Source organism: Colletotrichum gloeosporioides (assembly GCF_011800055.1).
Source record: "Colletotrichum gloeosporioides strain Lc1 chromosome Unknown consensus_54, whole genome shotgun sequence".
NCBI lineage: Eukaryota > Fungi > Ascomycota > Sordariomycetes > Glomerellales > Glomerellaceae > Colletotrichum > Colletotrichum gloeosporioides.
The window spans coordinates 37,164-59,250 of record NW_025544699.1 but is presented as its reverse complement, the minus strand read 5'-3'; the positions used below and the strand labels follow the sequence as shown (position 1 = coordinate 59,250).

The following is a 22,087-nucleotide window of genomic DNA, read 5'->3' as shown; positions in this document are numbered from 1 at the left end:
GGTGGATGCGGCATCTGGTATCCGGTGAGTCGACGATGCGCCAAGAAAAGGGGAAGCGACTGGGCAGTCAGTCTGCATCCATGGGAAGCGTAAACCATCACTTGATGAGTGGAAGCGCTGACAATCTGCGTACAACATGCGAAATAAATGTATGAAAACATACGGGAGCGATATCCTGAAATGATAGCCTGAATGCAGGCGGATAAGTGAGAGCAAATATGGGAAATACCTATTGCATGGAATAATGGGAGAAGAGAACGAGAAAAGCCCGAAGAGGACCCGCGGCACAGACACAGGCTCAAAGGCCTCCCGAGTCCCGACGCCCACCGCGGGACTGGCCGAGATGTGGTCCAAGCTTCGTCGGTGAATTACCTAAGCCGGTCCTGGTCCAAGCTTCGAGCGTCGTGGAGTTTTCGCCCCCCAAATCCCCGACGAGATGGAATGTCACTGGTCGACGTCGGAGTTGTTGGTCATTGTCACTGATATTCATATGAATCCCATCTCGACTCCTCGGCAAACACAACAAGGACGCGGACTTTGATACAACGATGCCCCGGCAACTTATTCCGAGAGCGACGCATTTCCAGGGGCATTTGACTCACATTTCAAGCCTTACGACTCGTCCGCGCACAGCCTAGACCGACCGTGGATTGAGGCCTCAGTTGGCGTGCGCGTCCCTGCCCGTGTCGGTGGCGAGCCACAACCCAGACACTTGTGGCACTCGCAACGTTCAGCTGCACAGCGGTACCGCACAACGGGACCGAGCAAGCCACACTTCCCCCACAGCGGTGCCTTGTTACTTTCGGCCCCGAACTCTGGGCTCCCTCATCTCAACCCATCTCGCTCGGTCACGCCCCTCACCTTGCTGCGGACTGCGTAATTCCTTGACGAAATAAACAATGACACCAGGCAAACACCAAAAAACGCAGCTTCGACGCCTGGGATAACCCCTAGAGTCATGGCGGCGCCGTCTCAACTCGGTCTCCGACGCCACGGTGGACTTGTGGACTTTTCCAATACACCTGAGGCGTCGGGGCTCGGTGAGCACGTCTCCCGCCCTCCGCCTCCGTCCAATGAGCTGATGCCCCCCCTCCCCGGGACGCGTGGCGACATCGTGCTTCCCATGTCCATCATTCGAAACCTTTCTGATCTGTTCGACAGGGTGACTACTGGTGTAGTGTACGTACGTCTGACTGGTGCAAATGGGCGTCGCAAGTGCTTTTGCCTTCACTCATGCCCGATATCAGATGGTAGTATACGCATGCTTCTGCCTCACAGCAGTTCGCCCAACGTTATATATAAGACGACTCCTGTCTCCATCCAACTGTTGGTTTTCTTTTGTCCCCATCAGCAGCTTCAATAGCTTTACGATACACTACCATCACCATCTCCAACAACAACCCTTCACTTACACACATACACACATATTCAACCCGATATCACCAAGCAACAGCAATCATGTCTTGGGCAGGCCCAAACGGCAACAGCAACCCTTTCCCCCGACCCGGCGGTCCCCAGCAGTTCTGGAGCTGGGTCAACTCTGATCCCAACGCCCGCGCCGGAGCTGGCATCGACCACGCCGGCCCCTGGGGCGGCCCTGGCTTCCCCTTCCACGGCGCTGAGTTCAGCTTTGGCGGTCCCGGTGGATGGGGTGCCTACGGCGGCTGGGGCGACCGACGAGGAGGACCAGGCCACCGCCGCGGCGGCGGACGATGCGGCAGCAGAGGTCGCCATGGCCGCCACGGACCCCGCCACGGTGACGAGAGCGACGAGACGCACGAGGACATCATGCGCGACATCGACGACGCAGAAATCTCCGACAAGGAGAAGGACGACTCCCCCGAGACCATGAGAGACAGCCCCGACGAGGGCGGTCCCGAGCACGAGCACGGCCACCACCACGGTCCCGGCCGACGCGGAGGTCACGGACGCTTCGGCGGCCGTGGCGGCGGTGACCACTGGCGCCACAGTAGACACCACCACGGCCCCCGCGGTGCCCACCCTCCCCCGCCTCCACCGCCCCCCTTCGGCGCCGGCCCGCCTCCTCNNCCACCCTACGGCCACCCGCCCCCTCCTCCTCCCCCGGGCTTCGACTTCACCGGCTTCCTGAACCAATTCGCCGGCCACCCCTTCGCCCAGCAGATCCGCGACTGGGCTGCCCGCTTCGGAGGCCTCAACACCCCCCGCGGCGGTCCCGACTTTGGTGGCCCCGCCGGACCCAACGACGACTCCTCCTTCACTCCCCCTGTCGACGTCTTCGCTACCGAGAGATCGTACGTGCTGCACTTCGCCCTGCCCGGAGCCAAGAAGGAGGACATCGGCGTCGACTGGGACGCTGACAAGGGCGAGCTCCGCGTCGCGGGCGTCGTCTACCGCCCGGGCGACGAGGACTTCCTCGCCACCATGGCCTCGAGCGAGCGCCGGGTCGGCATGTTCGCCCGCTCCGTCCCGCTCCCGCCCGCGGGCGCCGAGAGGGAAGAGATTGACGCGCTGTCGATCACGGCTAAAATGGAGGATGGCGTGCTCATCGTCACCGTCCCCAAACTCGAGAAGGAGTGGACTGAGATCCACAAGGTCGACATCGAGTAAGACCTATGTCTCGCGACACGAGGCAAACTCGATCTTTTTGGTGGAAAACGGTTTTATCGGTTTATAAATAATGAAATGGAGTATTACGGAGGAAGGATCATGGGTTTTGAGTTTTGATATTTTAGGACAGCTGTATTAGGAAGCTATTATGATAACCGTTTACCACCACTTCATCTATCAACGTGACTTGAAACTTGACAAGAGTGGAGGAAGGAAAATCAGGTAGGGTTGATATGAATCATTCGCGGTGGCTAGTCCACTTGATTCAGAAGCTTCCAATCCCACAATTCTATTATGACAGCGAACGTAGTGTACTACTGGACGGCCCTAATCAGCACCTCAGACAGCCACACCCCACAACTGTATCTGCGACTTCAGATGTAACTGTTGTACCGTCTGTCATTTTCTATGCACCCTTTTAGAAAGCCTGGTGTTTCTCTGCTTCCATGCAGGGAACTCGGACCCGCGAAGAGAGATTAAATGCTGTGAAAAGCAGAGCCTCCTCGGCGTGGGGCGATCGGGTTGACCTTTTGGTCTGAATGGCTTAGGTATGGAATTCTGTGCACAACGTCAAGAATAATTTGAATCGGCGGCAACCATGCGTTGGACTATGAGTAGGTGACTATGAGTAGGTGACTATGAGTAGGTGACTATGAGTAGGTGACTATGAGTAGGTGGAAAAGGTTCTGACGAATCCAAATTCACCGCATTCCGGTGAGCAAACGTACATAAACTGATATTTTAAACTTGCTTTCTTGCCGACGATGCCATTCCCAATGATGGCGCCGCGTCACGAGGAATACGAGAGAGAAGAGCTAAATCCAGTTGAAAGAAGTGCTATGAACTGGAAACTTTCTACCAGGATCCTCAGGCATGGTATCAAGTAGATGGATGGCCCATGAGATGCGGAAGGCTTCTGTAAGGAGACTGTAGTAATGCTATGTCATACTACCGCGAATCGAGGCACATTGTTTCTTTCAACGTAACTACGCTGTGATGATCGAATAAATTGATATAAGCTTTTTATAGTATTGCTTTCGGTCTATTGGTTTACATTACTAAACAACTTAAGATAATACTGGTGACGGACACTTAAGATTAGCCGACCAGCTGGAAGTCAGCTTTTAATGATACTCTGAGAGGAAATCTCAAGAATCTTACAGCTAGTTGCGGTGCAGTTTGACAGAACAAGAAGGCTGCAGACTGTTACTGAGGAATGAAGTTTTCAGAACGACAGGGAATAAATAAATTTAGACCGCACACGATATGCTCGTTGCGACATGTGTGAAGGGCATGCAAGGGAAATAGAAGAACCAGGTCTATGGCGATAGAATTTAAAATTTCGAGCGTGTTAGGACGGTTCGCCAGAAGGAAAGCCCTCCTATCATCTCATAAGAAAGCTTCTCGGGGGAAAGAGGGCAGAGGTATCGATACTTGCATTTGTGTTCCCTGCAATTCTTATGAAAAGGCTATAGCCAGCTGTTTATAGCTACCTAAAGACTTTCCTTTAGAAGATCAATTAGTCCTTAGGATCGTAGATCCCGTTGATGCTGTCGAGCTCCCTAGCTGCGGCGGACTTGAAATGCGTTGTCGGTTGCGTAGACGGCGGATGAATGATGACTCGAGGCGAAGAGGCTCTGCCGTTGTGCCAACGAGCAACCGTGTTATCGATATATGGGTCTTGAAAACCATATGCACTAGCATTACTGCGGACAGCGTCGCCATCATGATACACGGACGTGAATAAAATGAGGACAGGGGAAATGCTGGACGGGAGACTGAGCCATAGATTTTGCTCCTGAAGGTGTCAGATGATTCCGAGTAGTGTTTGCGTAAGCCTACTGGCCCTCCTTGGTAGGACGGCTTCAGCGCCCAGGAAGTCAACAGAATACATTGCTCTGTGACGACATTATTGTTGGCAATGCAACCGATGCTTAAATATTCTGAGTGATCGACGGAAAGAACTCATTGACACGATCGGAATGAACAACTGCAACAAACAAGCAAGGTGATCCGGACTACTCAAGGGCGGAATCTCGGCAATGTCATTATGCTTCATGGAAAGTGAGTGCGTGACGAACTCGTCTCAAACAAGGATATCTCCTTCTACGCTCAATAACAGTCATTAGCGTTCACAAACAATATGAAACAATGAAGCTGAATAGAGAATTACTCCGTACGCGGTATTCGCCTCCTCAAGACGGAAAACGAACGCTGGCTGACCCGCCGCGAAGCACCCTCTCACAACACCTCAGAAGTCGAACAAGTCCCCTGCAACCAAATCCACAAGAAGCAAACCTTTAATGAAATGACTTATTCAAAGCAGTGGATTGCCCATCTAGATATTTCAGGCTCAGTTACGTAATAAATAGGAGGTTCAGAACGGATTCAATGTGGTGCGAACGACAACCAGGCTCACCTCGAACTAGGGGGCTGGAAAAGCACCCGCTAAACAAATTGCAATGGGAAGAAAAAGACAAAAAAAGATCAAAAAAGCGAGGTTCGAACCCAGAAGCTCTGGATTCAGGTAATATGGAATCGCGCGTTCAGCTGACACGTTAGGCCATCACTGGGCATATCCACGGCCACTTTCCCTGCTCGCTGTGGCAGACTCCCGAGGGAAGCCACCTGAAATAACATTCCATCCGGGGCAGGAGCATTCACCACAAGGTCGCCGCTCCATACCGCAATTCTCTTGCTTCCCAAAGGAAGGAAAGACACGGTAGGCTAAAAATACTGAAGGAGGAAGAAAGACAGAAAGAAAGCCACGAGTAGGACACAATCTTCACGCGCACTGCTCGTCAACCTCGACGCAGGTCGCCGCTGCCCTTCCTGGAGGTTACAACACGCAATATTCTTTTACACGTGTATAAGAACGCAATGCATCTCACTTGAAAACGCCGGTTTACGGGCATCACACCTTTGGAAGCATATTTGAGCTTGGGAATCAACATCCATTATATCTTTACTCAACGTCATGCTTCGAATGCAAAGCGAAAACAGAAAGCCGACGCCAAAGTCCTTTTCTTACCATCCCGAACAAGTATCTATCAAAAGATCACATTCCACATAATCTCATTCATCACATCGCCACGCCGACTTTTACACCTTAACTTTAGACAGCCGCAACTCTTCTAACACTCCTCCTTGCGCCCTCACCGCTGACCATAATCAGACCCTCCATCTCCAGCGTACGCATCGTCTCGTTGAAGTCGGCCTGCTCAACGGGCATGCTGGCGCCCTCGCTGAGCTTCCTGGCAACCTCAGCCCACTTGACGGACTGGCCGCCACTGGTGAGCTCATCGAGGAGGTGGAGAACAGCCTCCTTGATCTCCTCCTTCCTGCGACGGTCCGCAGAACTCGTACCCTCGGTCAGCAGGCTCATGTCGATGCGACCTTGAGAATCGGTAGCAGCGGTCTTGAGGGCGGAGCGAATGAGGCGGGCAGCCTCCTGGACATCCTCGCGGGTGACAGTCTCAGAGAGACGCATCTTGGCGTGCGCCTCGGACAGACGAATCATGGACTCGAGCTGTCTAGTGGTGGCGGTGATACGCTTCTCAGCGGCGCGCAGATCTTGACCAAGCTTGCGCATCTCCAGGTATTGGTCAACCAGCTCCTGAGCGGCATCTTGCGCGATGGTGGGGTTGATGGTGGAGCGGGCGTAGAAGATGTAGGAGGTAAGGAATTCGACAGGCTACAAGAGAGTTAGCTTAATTCTGGTGTACTGATTGTCTGTGGACTTACGAGAATGTCTTCCTTGGTGGCAGCGGACTCAGGCTTGTCCTCCAAGTACAGGGAGAGAAGATGGCGAGCGAGGCGAGCATCGCTCTTCTCGTCGACACGGTCCAGGATAAGGTAGACCAAGTCGAAACGCGAGAGCAACGTAGGAGGGAGGTCGATGTTCTGGGGCACGGGGAGATCGGGGTTGTAGCGACTGCCGATAGGGTTGGCAGAAGCCAGGATACTGGTTCTGGCGTTCAGGGTCGTGATGATACCAGCCTTGGCAACGGACACGGTCTGCTGCTCCATGACTTCGTGAAGGACCGAGCGGGTGGCGTCTGACATCTTGTCGAACTCATCAATACAGCAGACACCGCCGTCCGAGAGAACCAGAGCACCGGACTCGAGGACGAGCTGGCGGCTTTCAGGGTCGCGAGTGACATACGCAGTCAAACCGACGGCAGAGGAACCCTTTCCGCTGGTGTAGATACCTCTAGGGGCAATCTTGTGCACGTACGAAAGAATCTGAGACTTCGAAGTAGAAGGGTCACCGCAGAGCAAGACGTTAATGTCTCCTCTGTACCTAGGGCTTCCGCCCTTCTGGAAGGTCTTGTTGGTGCCGCCGAAGAGCTGCAGAAGGATTCCCTTCTTGACGTCGTCCATCTCGTAAATCGAGGGGGCGAGCGAGCGAGCAAGGAGCTCGTAAATGTCTGGTCGTGCAGCAGTCTCCTTGATCTTCTCCACATCCTCTGGGGTAATCTTGCGATTCTCCTGGAGGTTAGGGTCGTTCGTCTCACCCTCCTCACCCTCGACACCCAGCGTTGAGGCGTCAAGACCCATTCTCTTCTTATCGACCTTTTGGATGTGGACAACGTCGACGAATGTTCTGTACACACTCTTGATGGTTCTTTGGCGGGGGTTCACACGCACAGGGTTGACTCGGAAGACACCGGTGATCTCAACGCGGTCACCTGCCTTGCAGAAGTCTACAAGCTCGTTGTAGGCGCAGATTGAGACAGAGTGAGGAGTCTGACCGGCAGGGACAGCATCGGGAGTCTCTTGCAGCTTGATGACCTGCTTGTCCTCAAAGGAGCATCTGTTATGGATGATCTGCATGGAGTTCTTGGAGGCGCAGCGAGTTCGCGGGCACTCGGTAGGCTCGCGAATCTTGCCTCGGTCAATGCTAACGTTGACAGAGTGGTTGCAGACGTTGCAACGGAAGAAAGCATCCTTCATATCGGGGATGATAGGGGTGGTTCGGATCACAAGACCCTTGATGGTGATGAGCCGGTCCATATCAGAGGGGTTCAGGTCTCGAAGGTTGGTGATCTTCTCGAGGCCGTACGGGCGGACCATGTAGATCATCTGAGAGACTTGGTCCTCTTTGGAGGTGATGTCAGTGGCTGGCCTGGGAGTGGGAGCATCTGTGGGAGTGGGAGCATCTGAGGGTGTTTCGGGGTGGTCGGAGCTGGGGAATACAGGCTCTGAGCTGGGCGCTGTGTTGCTTCGCCTCGCAGCATCACCGGCGCTGCTCTGAGAGTTACGCTCCCTCAGGTCTTCGGCTCTGGCCAGCTCAACCATCATATCGTGGATAGACTGATCCATAATCGGGATGATTTCTTGCGGGTAAGCCTGGAGATGGTAGTACAGCTTGCGAGTGGGCGGGTAAGTGTTGAGATCCTGCATGTTGAGGAACAGCCTGGTGCCACCCAAGAGAAGCATGTTCTCAAGGGCCTCCCAGTAGACCTTCGACTCGGCATCAGGAGCTTCCCGAACCTCAGCTTCGGACAGCCCTTCCCGGTACATCTGATACTTTCGGGTGAAATTCCTCAGGAAGTCCTTGAAGGTCACAAAGGTATCGTCGATCGAGACGCTGGTACCCCAGATGGTGCTGTCGGCCGCCCCACCGAGACGGTCCGCCTCCGAAGTGTTGGGGTCGGGGTTGCTGAAAGAAGGCGCATCGGAACCCGGGGCGTTGGTCACTACTCTGCCGGATGGGTCCAGCACAAGGCGGCGGCGCGGAGTTCTGAAACCCTCAGAGTGAATGTCACCTCTCCGTGAGCGGGCACGGTCAGAGACGAAAAGACCACTGCTCTCACTTCGGAAGTCTGATTGTGGCGGCCTCACCGAGCCACGGCCTGGGCTGGAACTGGGATCGTATCGGATGGGTGACGATTCTGCCTTCGTGTCAGTCCTCAGTCTGCAGTATACATTCCTCATCCTCCTTACCTCTAGCCATTCCACTCGCACGCGGGGTTCTGTCACCATCGCCGGTTGACTGGGTGTCAATGTCTTGACGCAGCGGTGAGCTGGGAGCCGGGCCGACGTTGGTGTTCTGGCTGCTGCTGACGCCCCTCAAAGGGGACGAAACATCGCCATTGGCAGGTGCATTGCGACTGCTGCCCTGCGCAGGCGAGGACTCGTAAAACAGAGGGCTCGATGCAAGCTGGGAGCGGCGGGTTGTGCGGCTGGGCGTCTGCGCAGCGGGCTCCTGTGCAGGCGCGGGGCTGCTTCGGTCTGCATCCGGGTTGTTTCTCGTGGACCGGCGGGGAGTGGTGCCGGCCGTCGAGCTTCTCGTCGACCTTTTTGTGGGCGACGACATTGTTTTGAGGTGTTTGTTGACTTTGCGTCGATGTGTCGGTAAGGGATTGTTCGGAGGTGGGATGGGGGGAATTGGCGGGATGCAAATGCGACAAGAAAGAATATGCGTGTTGCTGGGGAGAGGGGAGATGTGGAGAGCGCTCAGGAGCAGTTGAAAGTGGGCTGGCTGCAATTTTGGAAAGCACTTTACGCGCTCCCCCGGTTCTTGACGCGGTCGAAAAGGAGTTTCGCGTTTTCCACTTTACGCGTGGTGGGAAAGGGCCTGACAGACATGGCCCGTGCGCCTATCGTAGCTGCCAGGGTGGCCCTCAGAGCAATGGCGCAGCGCAGTGCCGGGCCCCTGTAGTCCGGCCGTCGGCGAAACCACCCGCCGACTTGTACGTGGTCAATTGCATCCCGCCAGAGCTCCCTACAAGGCATCGTGGACTTGAGGCTCAAGATACAGCAAGCTAATCAACAAAGCGCATTCCGGCGCAACGCATATAAACACCGTCAAGATGGCTCCTGGAATGTCCCTTTTCTCCGTCAATGCGATCCTCATCCTCAGCACAGAGGACGGATCGCGGTTATTCTCCAAGTACTACACCGCACCCCACCACGGCCCTTCGGCGACACAGAAGGACGGTATGCGCTCGCAGCTCCCAATGCCAGCTCCGAGCTCCTGACTGACGAATAGTGTCGACTGCAGGTCACGCTGGCTCCGCAAGCAACCCCTACGGCGATGTCAAGTCCCAAAAGGCCTTCGAGAAGGGCCTCCTCGACAAGACGGCGAAGCAGACCGGCGACATCATCCTCTACGACAACCGGATCGTTCTCTACAAGATGGAGTCAGACGTCATGATGTACGTCGTCGGAGGTGTCGATGAGAACGAGGTGCTGCTGTATAACGTTATTCTGGCCCTGAGAGACTCGCTTCATCTGCTATTTAAGTAAGTGACAGCTCCAAAAGCCAGGCACTGGGCGCTGCTAACACCTTCTCAGGCAATCTGTCGATAAGCGCACAATCGTCGAGAACTACGACCTTGTCTCCCTCGCCATTGACGAGATCGTCGATGACGGCATCATCCTCGAGACCGACCCTACCATCATCGTGCAAAGAGTCAGCAAGGCGCCGGCGCAAGACGTGGACCTCCGCCGCATCGACCTCAGCGAACAGGGTGTCAACAACCTCGCCCAGCTGGGCAAGTCGAAACTGGCGGACTGGCTGCGACAAGGGTTGTAAGGGGGCGGTACACGAGCGAGATAGGGGACGGAATGGCAACGCGAAGAAGAAGGGTTGCTGCACATGGGAGTTTTATGGTGGCCTAGAAAGGGAACGCATCATTAAAAGTATAATCCCTCCGAGGGATGTCATGACGAATGCTGAGATTTATGCCTAATTCTTCTATTTGCTTTTCCCAAATCCCGTCTATGTCCGAATCTCGGATGCTGCTTTGCGAAGCCTGTTCATCACCGCCTCTGCAATATCGTTCCTGTCGTCGATACCGTCTACGAAGATGACGCTGGCGCCCCTTCTATCCAAATCTCTCAGCGCAGAGAACAGGCCTTGCGCAATTCCTCTGGTGTCGTCTCCCAGGTCAATGTCAAGCACCGTCGCCATAGGTTTGTCCTCGGCATCCTGAAGCTCGCCCTCTTGGACCTCATACGTCGTCTCATCCCTGGCGTTCGCCTCCGCAGCCCCGTCAACATGGACCTTGGAAACTTGCAGCGCACCGTGATGCAGACCACCTGCGATCTTCCACCTCCTCGTCCGGATGATTCCTATCCTGGCGGAAGTCGGTCCGTCTCCGTTCGTCAACGCATCCGCATTCTGCTGAATGAGCGCCTTCTGCAAGTCCTCGGCAACGATGCCCTCAGCGCCCGCCGGGCATGCATGCTCATACAGCACAACCTTCGCCTTGGGGCTGTAGTGCTTGTACTTCATGCCCGGGGCCCTTGGCGCCGACTTCCCCGTCTCGCTCTCGTCCTTGTACGCCTTGGTGACGCCCTCCCAGCCTGGACAGCTTCGCAGCTCTTCCATGCTCACGCCTCCTGGCCTCAGAACGACTGGCGGGCTGCACAGTCCGTCAACAACCGTACTCTCCACACCGACCTGGCAAGCCCCGCCATCTAGGATGAGTTCGATGCGGCCCTCCAGATCGTGATAAACATGTTGTGCTGTGGTGGGCGAAGGCTTAGTTGACGCATTCGCCGAAGGAGCAGCCAGCGGTACACCGGCCAACTTAATGAGTGTCAACGCTAACGGTGACGACGGCATCCTGACACCAAAACTCGTCAACCCCGCCGTGACCTCAGGCGCAAGCTTGCTCGGCGTCGGGTTCTTAAGGAGAATCGTAAGAGGACCAGGCCAGAACCTTTCGATGAGAGGCTTATATATCTCCGGGATAGGGTCCTTCTGAGCATGGCCGTTTGTCTGGCTCTCATCGCTGGATCGCAGCAGTCCCCTCAACATGTCGAGATCGCTGACATGAGAAATGAGCGGGTTGTCTGAGGGTCGGCCCTTGGCGGAATAGATGCCCTTGACGGCGTCGCTCCTTGTCGCATCGGCACCCAGACCATAGACAGTCTCGGTGGGGAAAGCCACTGGTGTCGCCTTGGTGCGCATGTACTCCGCTGCGTCGCGGAGGGCGGCTATCGAGGCGCCTGAGGCGGAGGGGCTGACTTCCCATGTGCTCAGTCTCTCGGGTCCAGAGTTGTTGGTGAAGCTGCCGAGCCCTTGGGCGTCAACCTTAACGATGCGGGTCTCCATCGTGAAGGCTTGTGTTGTAAGATGTTTGATAAGAATGCGGTTTAAAGGTGAGAGGTGTGTCGCGAGCTGGCGACTTATACGATAAGTGAGAGCCAATGTGAAGAACCTTGGAGGGGTAAGAACTTCGAAAACTTCGGTTCAAGAAGGAAATAGAGTTGACAGAAAGAGGGTCCGGGGTAATTATCTCCGATGTGTGAGAAGAATAATCTAGATCGTCGTCATATGGGTATCAAAGAAGGTCTTGTGTGTGGATGAAGAGTGACATGCAGTTGACTCATCTGAAAAAAATTCTTTTGGAGATGCGGCTAACATAGATGAGAGCGTTTGTGGCGGCGTTATCCCCGGGCTTAGGGCGTCCAACTGGTCGGGTTTTGCCTGCTAAACCTTCTGAGGAAATACTGAGGTCAGGCGCTAAAAGTCGCCCCCGTAGATCTGATTTTAGTGGAGCCAGTGATGTGATTTCAGTGGAGATTTAGGTTCCTTCGGGCCCGTCCCGGGGTTCCGGCCGACAACGGGCATCCCGGCCGCCGAGGACTTCCATCACTTACAAGAGTTTGACAACTTGTGCTACATGTAATCTCCATTGAAGCGCGAGCAACTTGTCTCATCTCGCCATTGAAAAACTACGATACCGATTCGAAATGACTATTGATAATTACCGTCGTAGTAAGTCAACGAAGAGTGGCATGTAGGCGGGCAAAGTTTGGACTCGTGCGAGTACAAGAACTTTCAAAAGATCTGTTTCTCTGCGAACTTCACCTCACAGTGCTGTCAGCACCAGGGAAGACACGCATGACTATGGTTTTCCCGCTGTGTGCTACGTATCATAAGTTAGGGTAAAGATGAAAAATAAGGGCTTGAAAAATGAAACAGATTTTGAAGAAGACGGTCTACTTAAATAGGTAAAGTTAGGTAGTCTCCAGCAGATCATGGCTTGCAGGAGCTGACTGATTTCACCCGGGTCCAAAATATGGGGTTTGAATGGAAGATATATACATCCTGGCTTCCTAGTCTAGGGCTCAGCGCCTGCGTGCTTCAACACAAGTTCCTCGTCAATACCCAATCACGTCAAGCCATATTCCTGGTAGGTCAGACCGAGAGAGTACGTATACACACAGGCTCCAAGTATTGTCAGGTATTTCAAAACCATTGACAGCATAATGCCTATGATGTGCATATGGACAATTCACTAGGCCGAGTTTATCAAATGGTATGTATTGAAAGCTGCTTTGATCTTCCCTGCTTGAGAGAGTGAGAGCAGCCGCGTCTAGGGATCGGGTCTGAATCGGATTTCTTGCGAGTTGAAGAGCGAATAAAAGAAGAAGGGGCAGGGAGGGAGGAGCGGGGGGAAACAGGTAGGCAGGTTGAGGTAGCGTCAGGTGGATGGTCGAAATGATTCGCGACCGATTGTTTAAGGAGGAATCGCGTGGGTCTGCTGGAAGTGACGGCTGCAGTTGGAGGCGAACCAGAGAGTGAATGAAGACGGCTGCACTTGGTCAATAACAGAGAAACATTCATATGAGGTTTGCGAAAGAAAGCGGGCTGGAAGCTTACCAAGTAGAATGTTGTCTAATATTGCTTACGAGAGAATATTTTGAGCCATTGCCAATTTGCCTCGAACCTTCGAGGCGCGTCCCAGACTTCTCCTGGTTTGCCAAGATCTCCCAGCAGAAGATGAAGTTTGATGGGAGATTCAGCATGACGACGGTTCCCATGCTTTACATACATTGGTATCAGGGTGTAGGGATGAATGTCTACTTCTGACTCCTCACGTTGATTTCGACGGCTCTGCTTGACCGCCATGTAGGCGAAGATAGCCGATGTAATAGCGACAAAAAGGCTCGGCACGCCGAAGATTATTGCAACAAGAACTTCTGTTGAAAGTGGCATGTCTAATATATAGAAAGACAGTGACAAGAGTGGTGGCCGAAGAAAAATAATGGGTGAGCGAAATCAAGCGAGCAAACAGTGAAAGAACGTCGATCGAAGAAGTGCCTTCCCCAGTTGACGAGGAGTTGTCATCGCATCCCGCGCTCATTGATCCATAGCATCGACGTCCAGGAATATTATATCTTTCTCACACAATGGCCCGGCCTACTTGTTGAAATCCACCCAGCGCATTGTAAGGCTTTCTTTGATGGCCCAAAGTACTGTGAGGTATCGTTTCGTGGTCTGCGATTGACGAAGGTCAACACCAACTAATACTGAGGCCAGCGGCAACTCGGGATTTCTGGAGAAAGCCCAGACGATACGAAGAAATACCTGCAGATAAGTCTATGAGGAAGGGGTTGTTTGATCTTCGCCCAGGCAGATGCTCTGATTGGGTCTACCAACGACAAATTTGCATATTGGGGTGTGTAGAGTGTGTGGTGTGTGGTGGTCCAGGGTGTGTGGTGGTCCAGGATGTGTGATGGTCCAGGGTGTGTGGGTGTGTGATGGTCCAGGGTGTGGTGGTCCAGGTCGTAAGGTGTGTGGTGTGGTGGAGAAGGGAGCGTGGGAGAGAAGGGTGCGTGGTGGTTCAGGATCGGTGGTGATGTTGGTTCAGGGTCCGGAGTGTGCCAGGAATTCGTCGAAACCGGCTCAGTCCTCTGGTGAGGCAGCCAATGAAATGACTAAAAACACTTCATTTGGTTTTGGAGGGACGGATGCACGTTAGTCGTCTTTATATTCCAATACCTACCTCAACCCGATGGCGCTCTGCATTCTTCGACCCGACGACGTTCTTCCTACCTCCAGACGACGGTGTTCGTCCACCTGGGCCAATAGCTCACGATGTCCTCCGGAATGGCTCATGGTGTTAACCCCTCAACGCCTCCATCAACTTCTACGAGAGCGTCGTGAACACAGCGGCAGGAGACATCGAGGCCACACGAAGCTCGTCCTGCTTGTTCCTTAGCCCGGATCTGGGATCCAAGAACACCAGTGACACTTGTAAACATCTCAAGATCAAGGTAATGCTCCTTAGTGGTCGAATGACATTCGTATTAGAAATGCAGCAATAAAACCTCCAGTAGAATACTGTATATAGTGCTTAAATGGCTGGTCGTCCAGTGGCGGAAGCACAAGACCAGCGCCGGCTATTCTTTGGTCCAGTAGCCCCATTTCCTCTCCTCAACTGCTAATCAATAATTGGATACGAAAAGGATTCCCGTGGCTGGTAGCGGTTGTTCTGCTCAACTTTTTACCGGACCTCTGCCCGAGATCCCCTGAGGTTTGGAGTTAGCTTGTTTCCGCGCCCTCATGCACATCTTCGAAGCACTCGACCGGGTCAAAACTGACCAACGAAAAGTAAAGTAAAGAATTATGCTTGGATCTACACACCAGTGGAACGATTCTACAGGAGTGCTATTGTCCACCGTAAAATATCAACAGTCTTGATGAATTTTGGTCTACCATCTACCTACCCCGGCAGACATCGTCATGATCCGTGCGCTTTGGAAGAAAACAAGTCATCTCTCATAGTTTTTATATTCCAAACCGCAAAGTCCCCAGCCCCCTGCGGATCACCTTCGTTCTTATCTTTATCTCTTCGTCTCCACCTGTTCATGCCATGTTAACATCAAGCTCTACGCTCCCTGGTCGTAAGTTGTCTAGCCCGCCGCCTCTCGTCCTCAGTCAACACCCAAATCATACCATCCTCATCCTCATCCGGATTATCCACTGCAGAGATCTCCTCCCACTCTTCCTCCTCCATGTTCGCCACCATAAGGATCTGCGACACCCGCGCAAAGAGCTCTCTGACGCCGTAGTTGCCCTTGGACACAGTGCTGACGATGCTCGAGAAGTCGCGCTCCATGCGGATGACGCCGTAGGCGTTCGCCCTGGCGTCCCAGACCCTGCGCTCGAGGACGCGCGCGAGGTACCGGGCTGTGAGGTCGTGCAGCGTCGTGAAGGTGTGGGCAGTCATAAGGCGGGCGATGGGCTTCATCAGCTGGTCCCAGCCGTGCTCGAAGCGGCGGGACACCTGGTCCAGCATCTCCTCCTCGTCCTCGTCGTTCTGCTCTGCGTATTCGGCGAGTTCCTCCTCTGTGAGAGAGTAATCCACGTCACGGAACGTGTCGGAAAGCACGGGGCGCAGTCGTGGTTGGACCACGCGCTGGAAGAGGACTTGCAGGCCTTCGTTGAAAAGCTCGGTCGTCTTGAGGGTGAAGGAGCTGTGTAGTGTGTTGAGGGCGGAAGTGACGAATGTGACGTCCTTGTCGAAGGGGAAGGAGTCTCTGAGCGATGGCTCGTGGGCTTCGCCATTCGCCTTTGCCGCATCGTTTGCGCTGCCTATGTTGCTCGTGATGATGCGGTTGAGATACTCATTGGCTGTGTCGAGACTGTTGATGAGAACAATGAATTGGATGATCTTGTCTTCTGGCGGGAAGCCTCCTTGTACGATTGGCTTGGGATAGGACTCGTCGCGCATCTTTCGTTGGATCATGCCTATGAAGTCGGAGCTGAGTACGCGGCCGATCGTAGGGATCACGGAGGCAATGACGTCTCTCTGTGATGTAGATGTTGATTTCTGTATGACTGCGCTGACGACGTACATGACATCGTCGACAGCGGATATGATGAATGGCTGATTGGTGTCGACCTGCTTGTTCATGCTAAGAGACAATCCAGTTGGCATTTCGTCCAACTGGAAAGCCTTCTCCACCGATCTTCGGAAGAAGAAGGTCATCATGGTATTATATGGCGAAGTAAGCTTGTCCGAAATCTTTCGCTTGAGATTAGACTTCACGACTAATTCAGGTATGGAAAGAGGAGCGTCCTCAGGGGCATCGGGCTCCTATCATGTTGTTAGACTTTAATCTCACTAAGCAATGAGAACCACTTACCCGAGTCTTTCCTGCTAAGAAGCGGGAGTAAAGCGACCATCGGCCGAGCATCACAGCGATCTCACTAAGAATTGCGTCCACCTCTTTCATATTGACGCCCTCATCCTCACTGGGGCGCGGATTTGCGCCAGCGCCCATTGCAGGTGAATTGACTCGTGGCGTCCCGCTTCTTTGTGGTGGCAGGAAGCTCTGAACCAGGAAAGAGAATGGGTAACTCTTGACGTCCTTGAGCCGTCTGTCGACATCGCGCTCATCGCTCCATGAGTCAAGGATGATGCCACCCTGTACATCAGCCTCTTGTTGCAGGCGCTCGATAACGCGGACCATCTTTCCTGAGCCGTAGTGTCTCTCGACAAGACCTCCGTGTCCCTCGACAATGCGCGCAATATGGTCGAACAGCCTGGTGAGGGCATTGGCGTAGAAGAAGCCTTCTTTTCGAGCTTGCACGCCAGGCCCTTCCTTCAAGACCGATCTCGCCGTGCCAGCCACGCCCTGGCATACATATCGGCCATATACGTCGAGACCAACATCGCCTCTCCCAATCAACGGGAAAAGCTTGAAGAACCTCGTAACCTTGGCACCGTCACCCTCCTTGGTCGCCTTCTCGAACTCCCTCAGGAACAGTCCACACAAACTTTCCTTGGCGTTCTCGAGCGTAACCCACGGCGGGTCGGGCACTTCGACGGAGGGCACGATCGACGACGCAAACTTGCCCTTTGTGATATCCTCGGGCACCTGCGCAGCGCGCGCAAGGTACGCCGCTGCAGCCTCCCAATCCTGCGGGGCACCCATGCTGCCCACGACGCCCTGCACGCAAGCCTTGAGCTCCACGACCTGCTTCACGACCTCGAGCGTGTCCTCGACGCGGCTCTTCTCCAGATCCAGCTCCTTCACCTTATTACTCAGCCGACCCGCCGTGTCAGCCGCCGTCGCGAGCATGTCGTTACCGATGGACCGCGCGGCGATGACCTGGCTGCCGAGCCCCGCGCGGAGGAGGTCGAGCCGGCCCAATTCGCGGGCGAGGTCGGCCTGCGAGCCCAGGAGAGCATCGAGGCGGCTCGTAACTGTCGATTCGCGGGCGTGGAGGGCGTCTAGGGCGGCGCGGACCTCGGCGACGCTCGAGGCAGCGTAGATGGAGGTGGTGTTGGAGCTACTGCCAGGTCGGGCAGCTGCTGCGGCGAGTGCTGCGCTGTCGGCGGCATTGTCGCTGTCCGCGCGATGGGAAGAGACGCCATTCGTGAGGGTTGACATTGGCGCAAGCTGGCTGAGAGGTGCATAGCTGCCTGAGCTTGCCAGCAGAGGTAGGGTGGGTGCAATCCGGGCCGGTGGGGGGTTGAGGTCGAGGTGCAGGTGAAGGTGTTAGCTGGCCCGAAGTGCAAGGTAGGAGGTTCGGTGAACCCTGCACACCGGTAAGCGAGTGTCGGTGTGGGCGCAAGGGAGGCAGATCAGAGTTTGGGCTGATCTGCCAACTGTCAAGTTTAAGGTGAAGCTATTGGACGAAATCTGGTAGAAATTTGCGATGCATCTTTGGAAAGGCCGTTAATTATTTACCGTATTCAAAGTTTACATATGTGCTTCGGCCGTTGACAAGCACAATCCGCCTGTGCCTCCTTTGCATGAATGCTGCCCCCATTTCTAAACCGCCTGACTGTAACCACCGGCCAGCCTCCGCCTGGCATACTTCCAATATTTTCTAAACTCATCCGCCCAGAACACCGTGCTGCAAAGCATCAACAGACCAACCAAGTCGAAGAAGCCCAACGCTTCCGTCTGGAAAACCTCCTGGAGCCAGGGGAAGTATATAACGAGCAATTGGCCCGCAATACTGAGCGAGACAGCCCAGTTGAAGAGCGTGTTGGAGAAGAGTCCAACTTCGCCTCGCAGAACCGACTTGGACTCGGAACGACAGGCCAGAGCGTTAAACATGTCAAATAATACAAAGCAAGTGAAGGTCATCGTAGTGTCGCGGCGGTTAACCTCGCCATCCGACAGCATCTCGCGGCTGTACACGAGCATAGTACCCAACATGACGATGGAAGCCGAGGTGAGGACGCGGTAAAGAACGGCTTTGGTGAGCACCGCATCATTGCGCTTGCGAGGAGGGCGATTCATGACATCGGCGTCGACAGCCTCCACGCCGAGCGATTGAGCGGGCGGTCCATCCATGATGATATCTGTGACTGGTTAGTAAGGTCGAGTAAGTGTGCACGGTGGAAAACTCACTAATCCAGAGAATCTGCATCGCATTCAGGGGCGACTTGAAGCCGAGTAGAGTGCAGAAGAATACCAATGACAATCCGGCAGCGCTTGTGCTAAGCTGGAAAGTCAGGAAGTTCTGGATGTTGTTGAAGATTCCCTTGCCCTCTTCAATGGCCCGTAGAATCGTCGAGAAGTCATCGTCTGTCAGGATCATATCCGCAGCCTCCTTGGCAACATCGGTTCCGTGTAAGCCCATGGAAATACCAATATCGGCTCGCTTCAGTGCCGGAGCGTCATTCACACCGTCTCCAGTCATGGCGACGATATCGCCTCTGGCCTGGAAAGCTTTAATGATTTTGAGCTTGTGATCCGGGTTCGTGCGAGCAAAAATAGTGGTGTGCTGAATCGCTTGAGACAATTCCTCTTCCGACATGGCATCAACGTCCTCGCCTCTGAGGACGGGACGAACGGCCAAAGCACTGGATCCCGCCTCACTTGCTTTGGCGATTGGCATGCCGAGCTGCCTGCCAATGGCAACAGCAGTGGTCTCGGCATCGCCCGTGATCATCACAACCTTGACTCCTCCACGCAGAAGCTTCCTAATCGAACGGCCAACCCCAGGCCGGGGGGGATCGCTCATACCGACCAACCCGGCAAAGGTAAGACCTCTATATGTCTCGTCTTGTTGAGGACGCGGGCTACCTGGAGTGCTGCTGCGAGTGGTTGGCGCTAAAGTCGTTCTGCCCTTGGTAGATCGTGACACAGCACCGCTGGCAAAGGCAAGTACTCGTAGACCCTTTGCAGCCATAGTCTCGGCTGCTTGAATGGCCTCGCTACGACGCGCAGAGTCGAGGACAATCTCTCGTCCGTCGCGAGTGAGATAGGTGTCGCAAGCGTCCAGAACTCTATCAATAGCCCCCTTCATGTAGGCAAATTCTTTGGAATCAGTTCCGATGGTGACTCCCATCCACTTCCGTTCAGAACTGAACGGAGTTTCGCTGAGACGGGGGCCAATAGACTCGCGAACGTCGTGCTCCTTGAATCTGTCGAGGAGATCAAGCATAGCAACATCGGTAGGTTGTCCACACCAGCGCGTGAAGGTCGAGGCAAAGTCAGTTCCCTGTGTTGACGAGAGCACGGCCCTGGCTGCTGCGCCATTTTCGGTGTACTGCTGTGCGAGGCGGCCGTTGTTTGCGATGTTACCAATACGCAAGATGCGCAAAGTAGCAGGATCAGGCTTAGTCTCGGTTGCTTCGTCGTCGGAATCTACATCTATGGCATCGTTGGCACCAAAGTACCACATCTTGGCGGTAGTCATATGATTCATAGTCAAAGTACCTAGAAAAAGTTAGCAAGGGTGTAGTACACGTGCGTTCGAGCATATCTCACCCGTCTTGTCGGTGCAAACAACGTTCACCGAGCCCAGAGTCTCTACTTTCGGCATTCTGCGCACGATGGCGTTGTGACGGGCCATTCTATGAACGCCGAGGGCCAAAGTGACCGTCACAATGATTGGCAAGCCTTCGGGAATAGCTGCAACAGCGAGCGAAATTGAAATGGTGAAAATCTCCATCAGCTTCTTACCCTGAAGCCAGCCTACCAGAGAGATCATGCCGATAATGACGAAAGACACCTTGCTCAGTTGGGAGCCAAGATCGTCCATTGACAATTGGAGTGGTGAGCGCGGACTTTCGGTTCCCGACACACTGGTTGCGATGGTGCCAAAATGGGTGTTCCCACCTGTCGCAAAGACAACTCCTTGCCCATGTCCGGATCTGACCAATGTTCCCATCCAAGCGATGTTGTTGTCGCCGCTTCCGCTGGCCTCTCTACCGTCAGACAGCGCCGAAGGGCTAGGTAATTGGAGGGTGTCGGCCCCATACGCTGGCGATAGCACACCACGCGATCGTGGATCAGCGGTAATTCGCACCGGCTCGTTCTCGCCCGTCAAGTTCGATTCGTCGATTGTCAGATCTGAGGCCTTCGTAACTCGAATGTCGGCTGGAATACGATCGCCCGTTGTGAAGTATACCAAGTCTCCCGGTACCAGCTGCGAGGCCATGACTTTTGACGACGTTGCTTCCAGCATTTCCTCCCCAGGCGTGCTTGATGCCACCGACTCATCTCCATCCATCGGGGGCTTCGGCGGCCAGGTGGGCGTTCGGGCACTACCTGGTGTCTTGTTCGATGCTGACCGGACCAGGTGGGCATGGTTCGGGACCAAATGACTGAGTGCCTCTATTGATTTTTCTGACCTGTATTCCTGGACAAAGCCAACTGTGACGACGATAGTGACTGCGACCGTGATGCTAACCGCATCGTCCATGTTACCAAGGAAGATGGAAGCCCCGGCTGACACCAGCAGCAGCACGATGAGCGGCTCTTGAAACTGTTTGATGAATCGTAACCACAGTGGTTCAGGCGGCTCATGAGGAATTTCGTTCGGGCCCCAATCGCGCAGTCGGTTCAGCGCTTCGGCCGCTGACAGACCGTGGGTGAGGGAAGTTTGCAGCCGGCTGGCAGCTTCTATTGATGTCAGGAAGGAGAACTCGTCCGCAACACTCTGTGAACCATCGATGTCAGCAAAACTCGTCGACGAGGATCAAGAGAAACCACGGCGTACTCTTGACTGCGCAGATGTCGTTCGGATGTGCCCAGGCCGCTCTCGCGGCGGTTCCGCCTCAAGGGGCTCCATGGGCATACTGTTCATGCCCGGCACCTTTGAGGCCAGAGGCAGCAAATATTCGCCATCGTCGTCGGAGGCTTTCCTCTTGTGCCACGGCCACTGCATGTCTGCGGGAGGCGAGGCAAGGCTACCTCGATCACGACCTTCCAGATGTTGTAGGAGGCCCAGTATCGGTCATCTGTTGCGGAGCCGGCCGAAAAGGGGACATGCGCCAGGGTGTGCAATGATGTCGTCGGGTCGCGGGAGAGGGTCTTATTAGGAGGACGTATCGCCCTTGGTCGGGTAGGTCTCAATTGGCGGTAGCTGGGTCCGAAGACATAGTTTCGCGGGCGTTGTTGACAGGTGAAGGAGGAAGGATGTCGTGGTAGGAGTTGAGAAAACGTGTGCCTTTTGCCAGGATAGCAAATGCACATTGCAAGGCCAAATCTGGACCTTTGAGGACCCAAAGTGCAGGGTCACAGGGCGTGTGCCAGCGCGCCTATGGGGCGGGTCCGTGTCTATTGGACCAGGGGGCCCTGGAACCTGGACTCGGGACCGCAATCGCCGCTCCGCATGTTCCAGTGGAGAGACACCGTAATACCACTGTGATAAGCATTCGATGCCGTGTTCAGGCGTCAGAGAGCTACATGATACTGCTAACGTGCCGGTCTCGTGGTTGCGGCACTCACAGCGTCATCAGAGCTAAGTGGAATGAATCGTTGGTCTTTTCTTGGTACG

General features: G+C 54.5%; 4 protein-coding genes across 4 annotated transcripts; 2 read left to right on the top strand and 2 right to left on the bottom strand.

Moving 5' to 3' along the window:
* Nucleotides 1-1,458: 1,458 nt before the first annotated feature.
* GCG54_00004524 (Heat shock protein 16) lies at nt 1,459-2,589 on the top strand (the record flags this gene model as incomplete). The annotated part of the gene is made up of 1 exon (XM_045404573.1): nt 1,459-2,589. One exon carries the CDS (start codon nt 1,459-1,461, stop codon nt 2,587-2,589), a length of 1,131 nt encoding a protein of 376 aa, XP_045262516.1.
* A 3,115-nt stretch (nt 2,590-5,704) lies between these two features.
* On the bottom strand, nt 5,705-9,250 carry GCG54_00004523 (DNA replication licensing factor mcm4; the record flags this gene model as incomplete). The annotated part of the gene is made up of 4 exons (XM_045404572.1): nt 5,705-6,283; nt 6,334-8,486; nt 8,539-9,076; nt 9,182-9,250. Coding segments are annotated over 4 exons (3,339 nt in total), but the record flags the coding sequence as incomplete, so codon positions are not given.
* Nucleotides 9,251-9,407: 157 nt separating this feature from the next.
* Nucleotides 9,408-10,132, top strand: GCG54_00004522 (putative coatomer subunit zeta; the record flags this gene model as incomplete). The annotated part of the gene is made up of 3 exons (XM_045404571.1): nt 9,408-9,534; nt 9,587-9,839; nt 9,892-10,132. The coding sequence occupies 3 exons, from the start codon at nt 9,408-9,410 to the stop codon at nt 10,130-10,132; spliced, it is 621 nt and encodes a 206-aa protein (XP_045262514.1).
* Nucleotides 10,133-10,318: 186 nt separating this feature from the next.
* GCG54_00004521 (Calcium-transporting ATPase 1) lies at nt 10,319-21,475 on the bottom strand (the record flags this gene model as incomplete). The annotated part of the gene is made up of 7 exons (XM_045404570.1): nt 10,319-11,790; nt 15,230-16,436; nt 16,486-17,768; nt 18,135-18,659; nt 18,709-20,022; nt 20,074-21,247; nt 21,308-21,475. 7 exons carry the CDS (start codon nt 21,473-21,475, stop codon nt 10,319-10,321), a joined length of 7,143 nt encoding a protein of 2,380 aa, XP_045262513.1.
* Nucleotides 21,476-22,087: the final 612 nt, after the last annotated feature.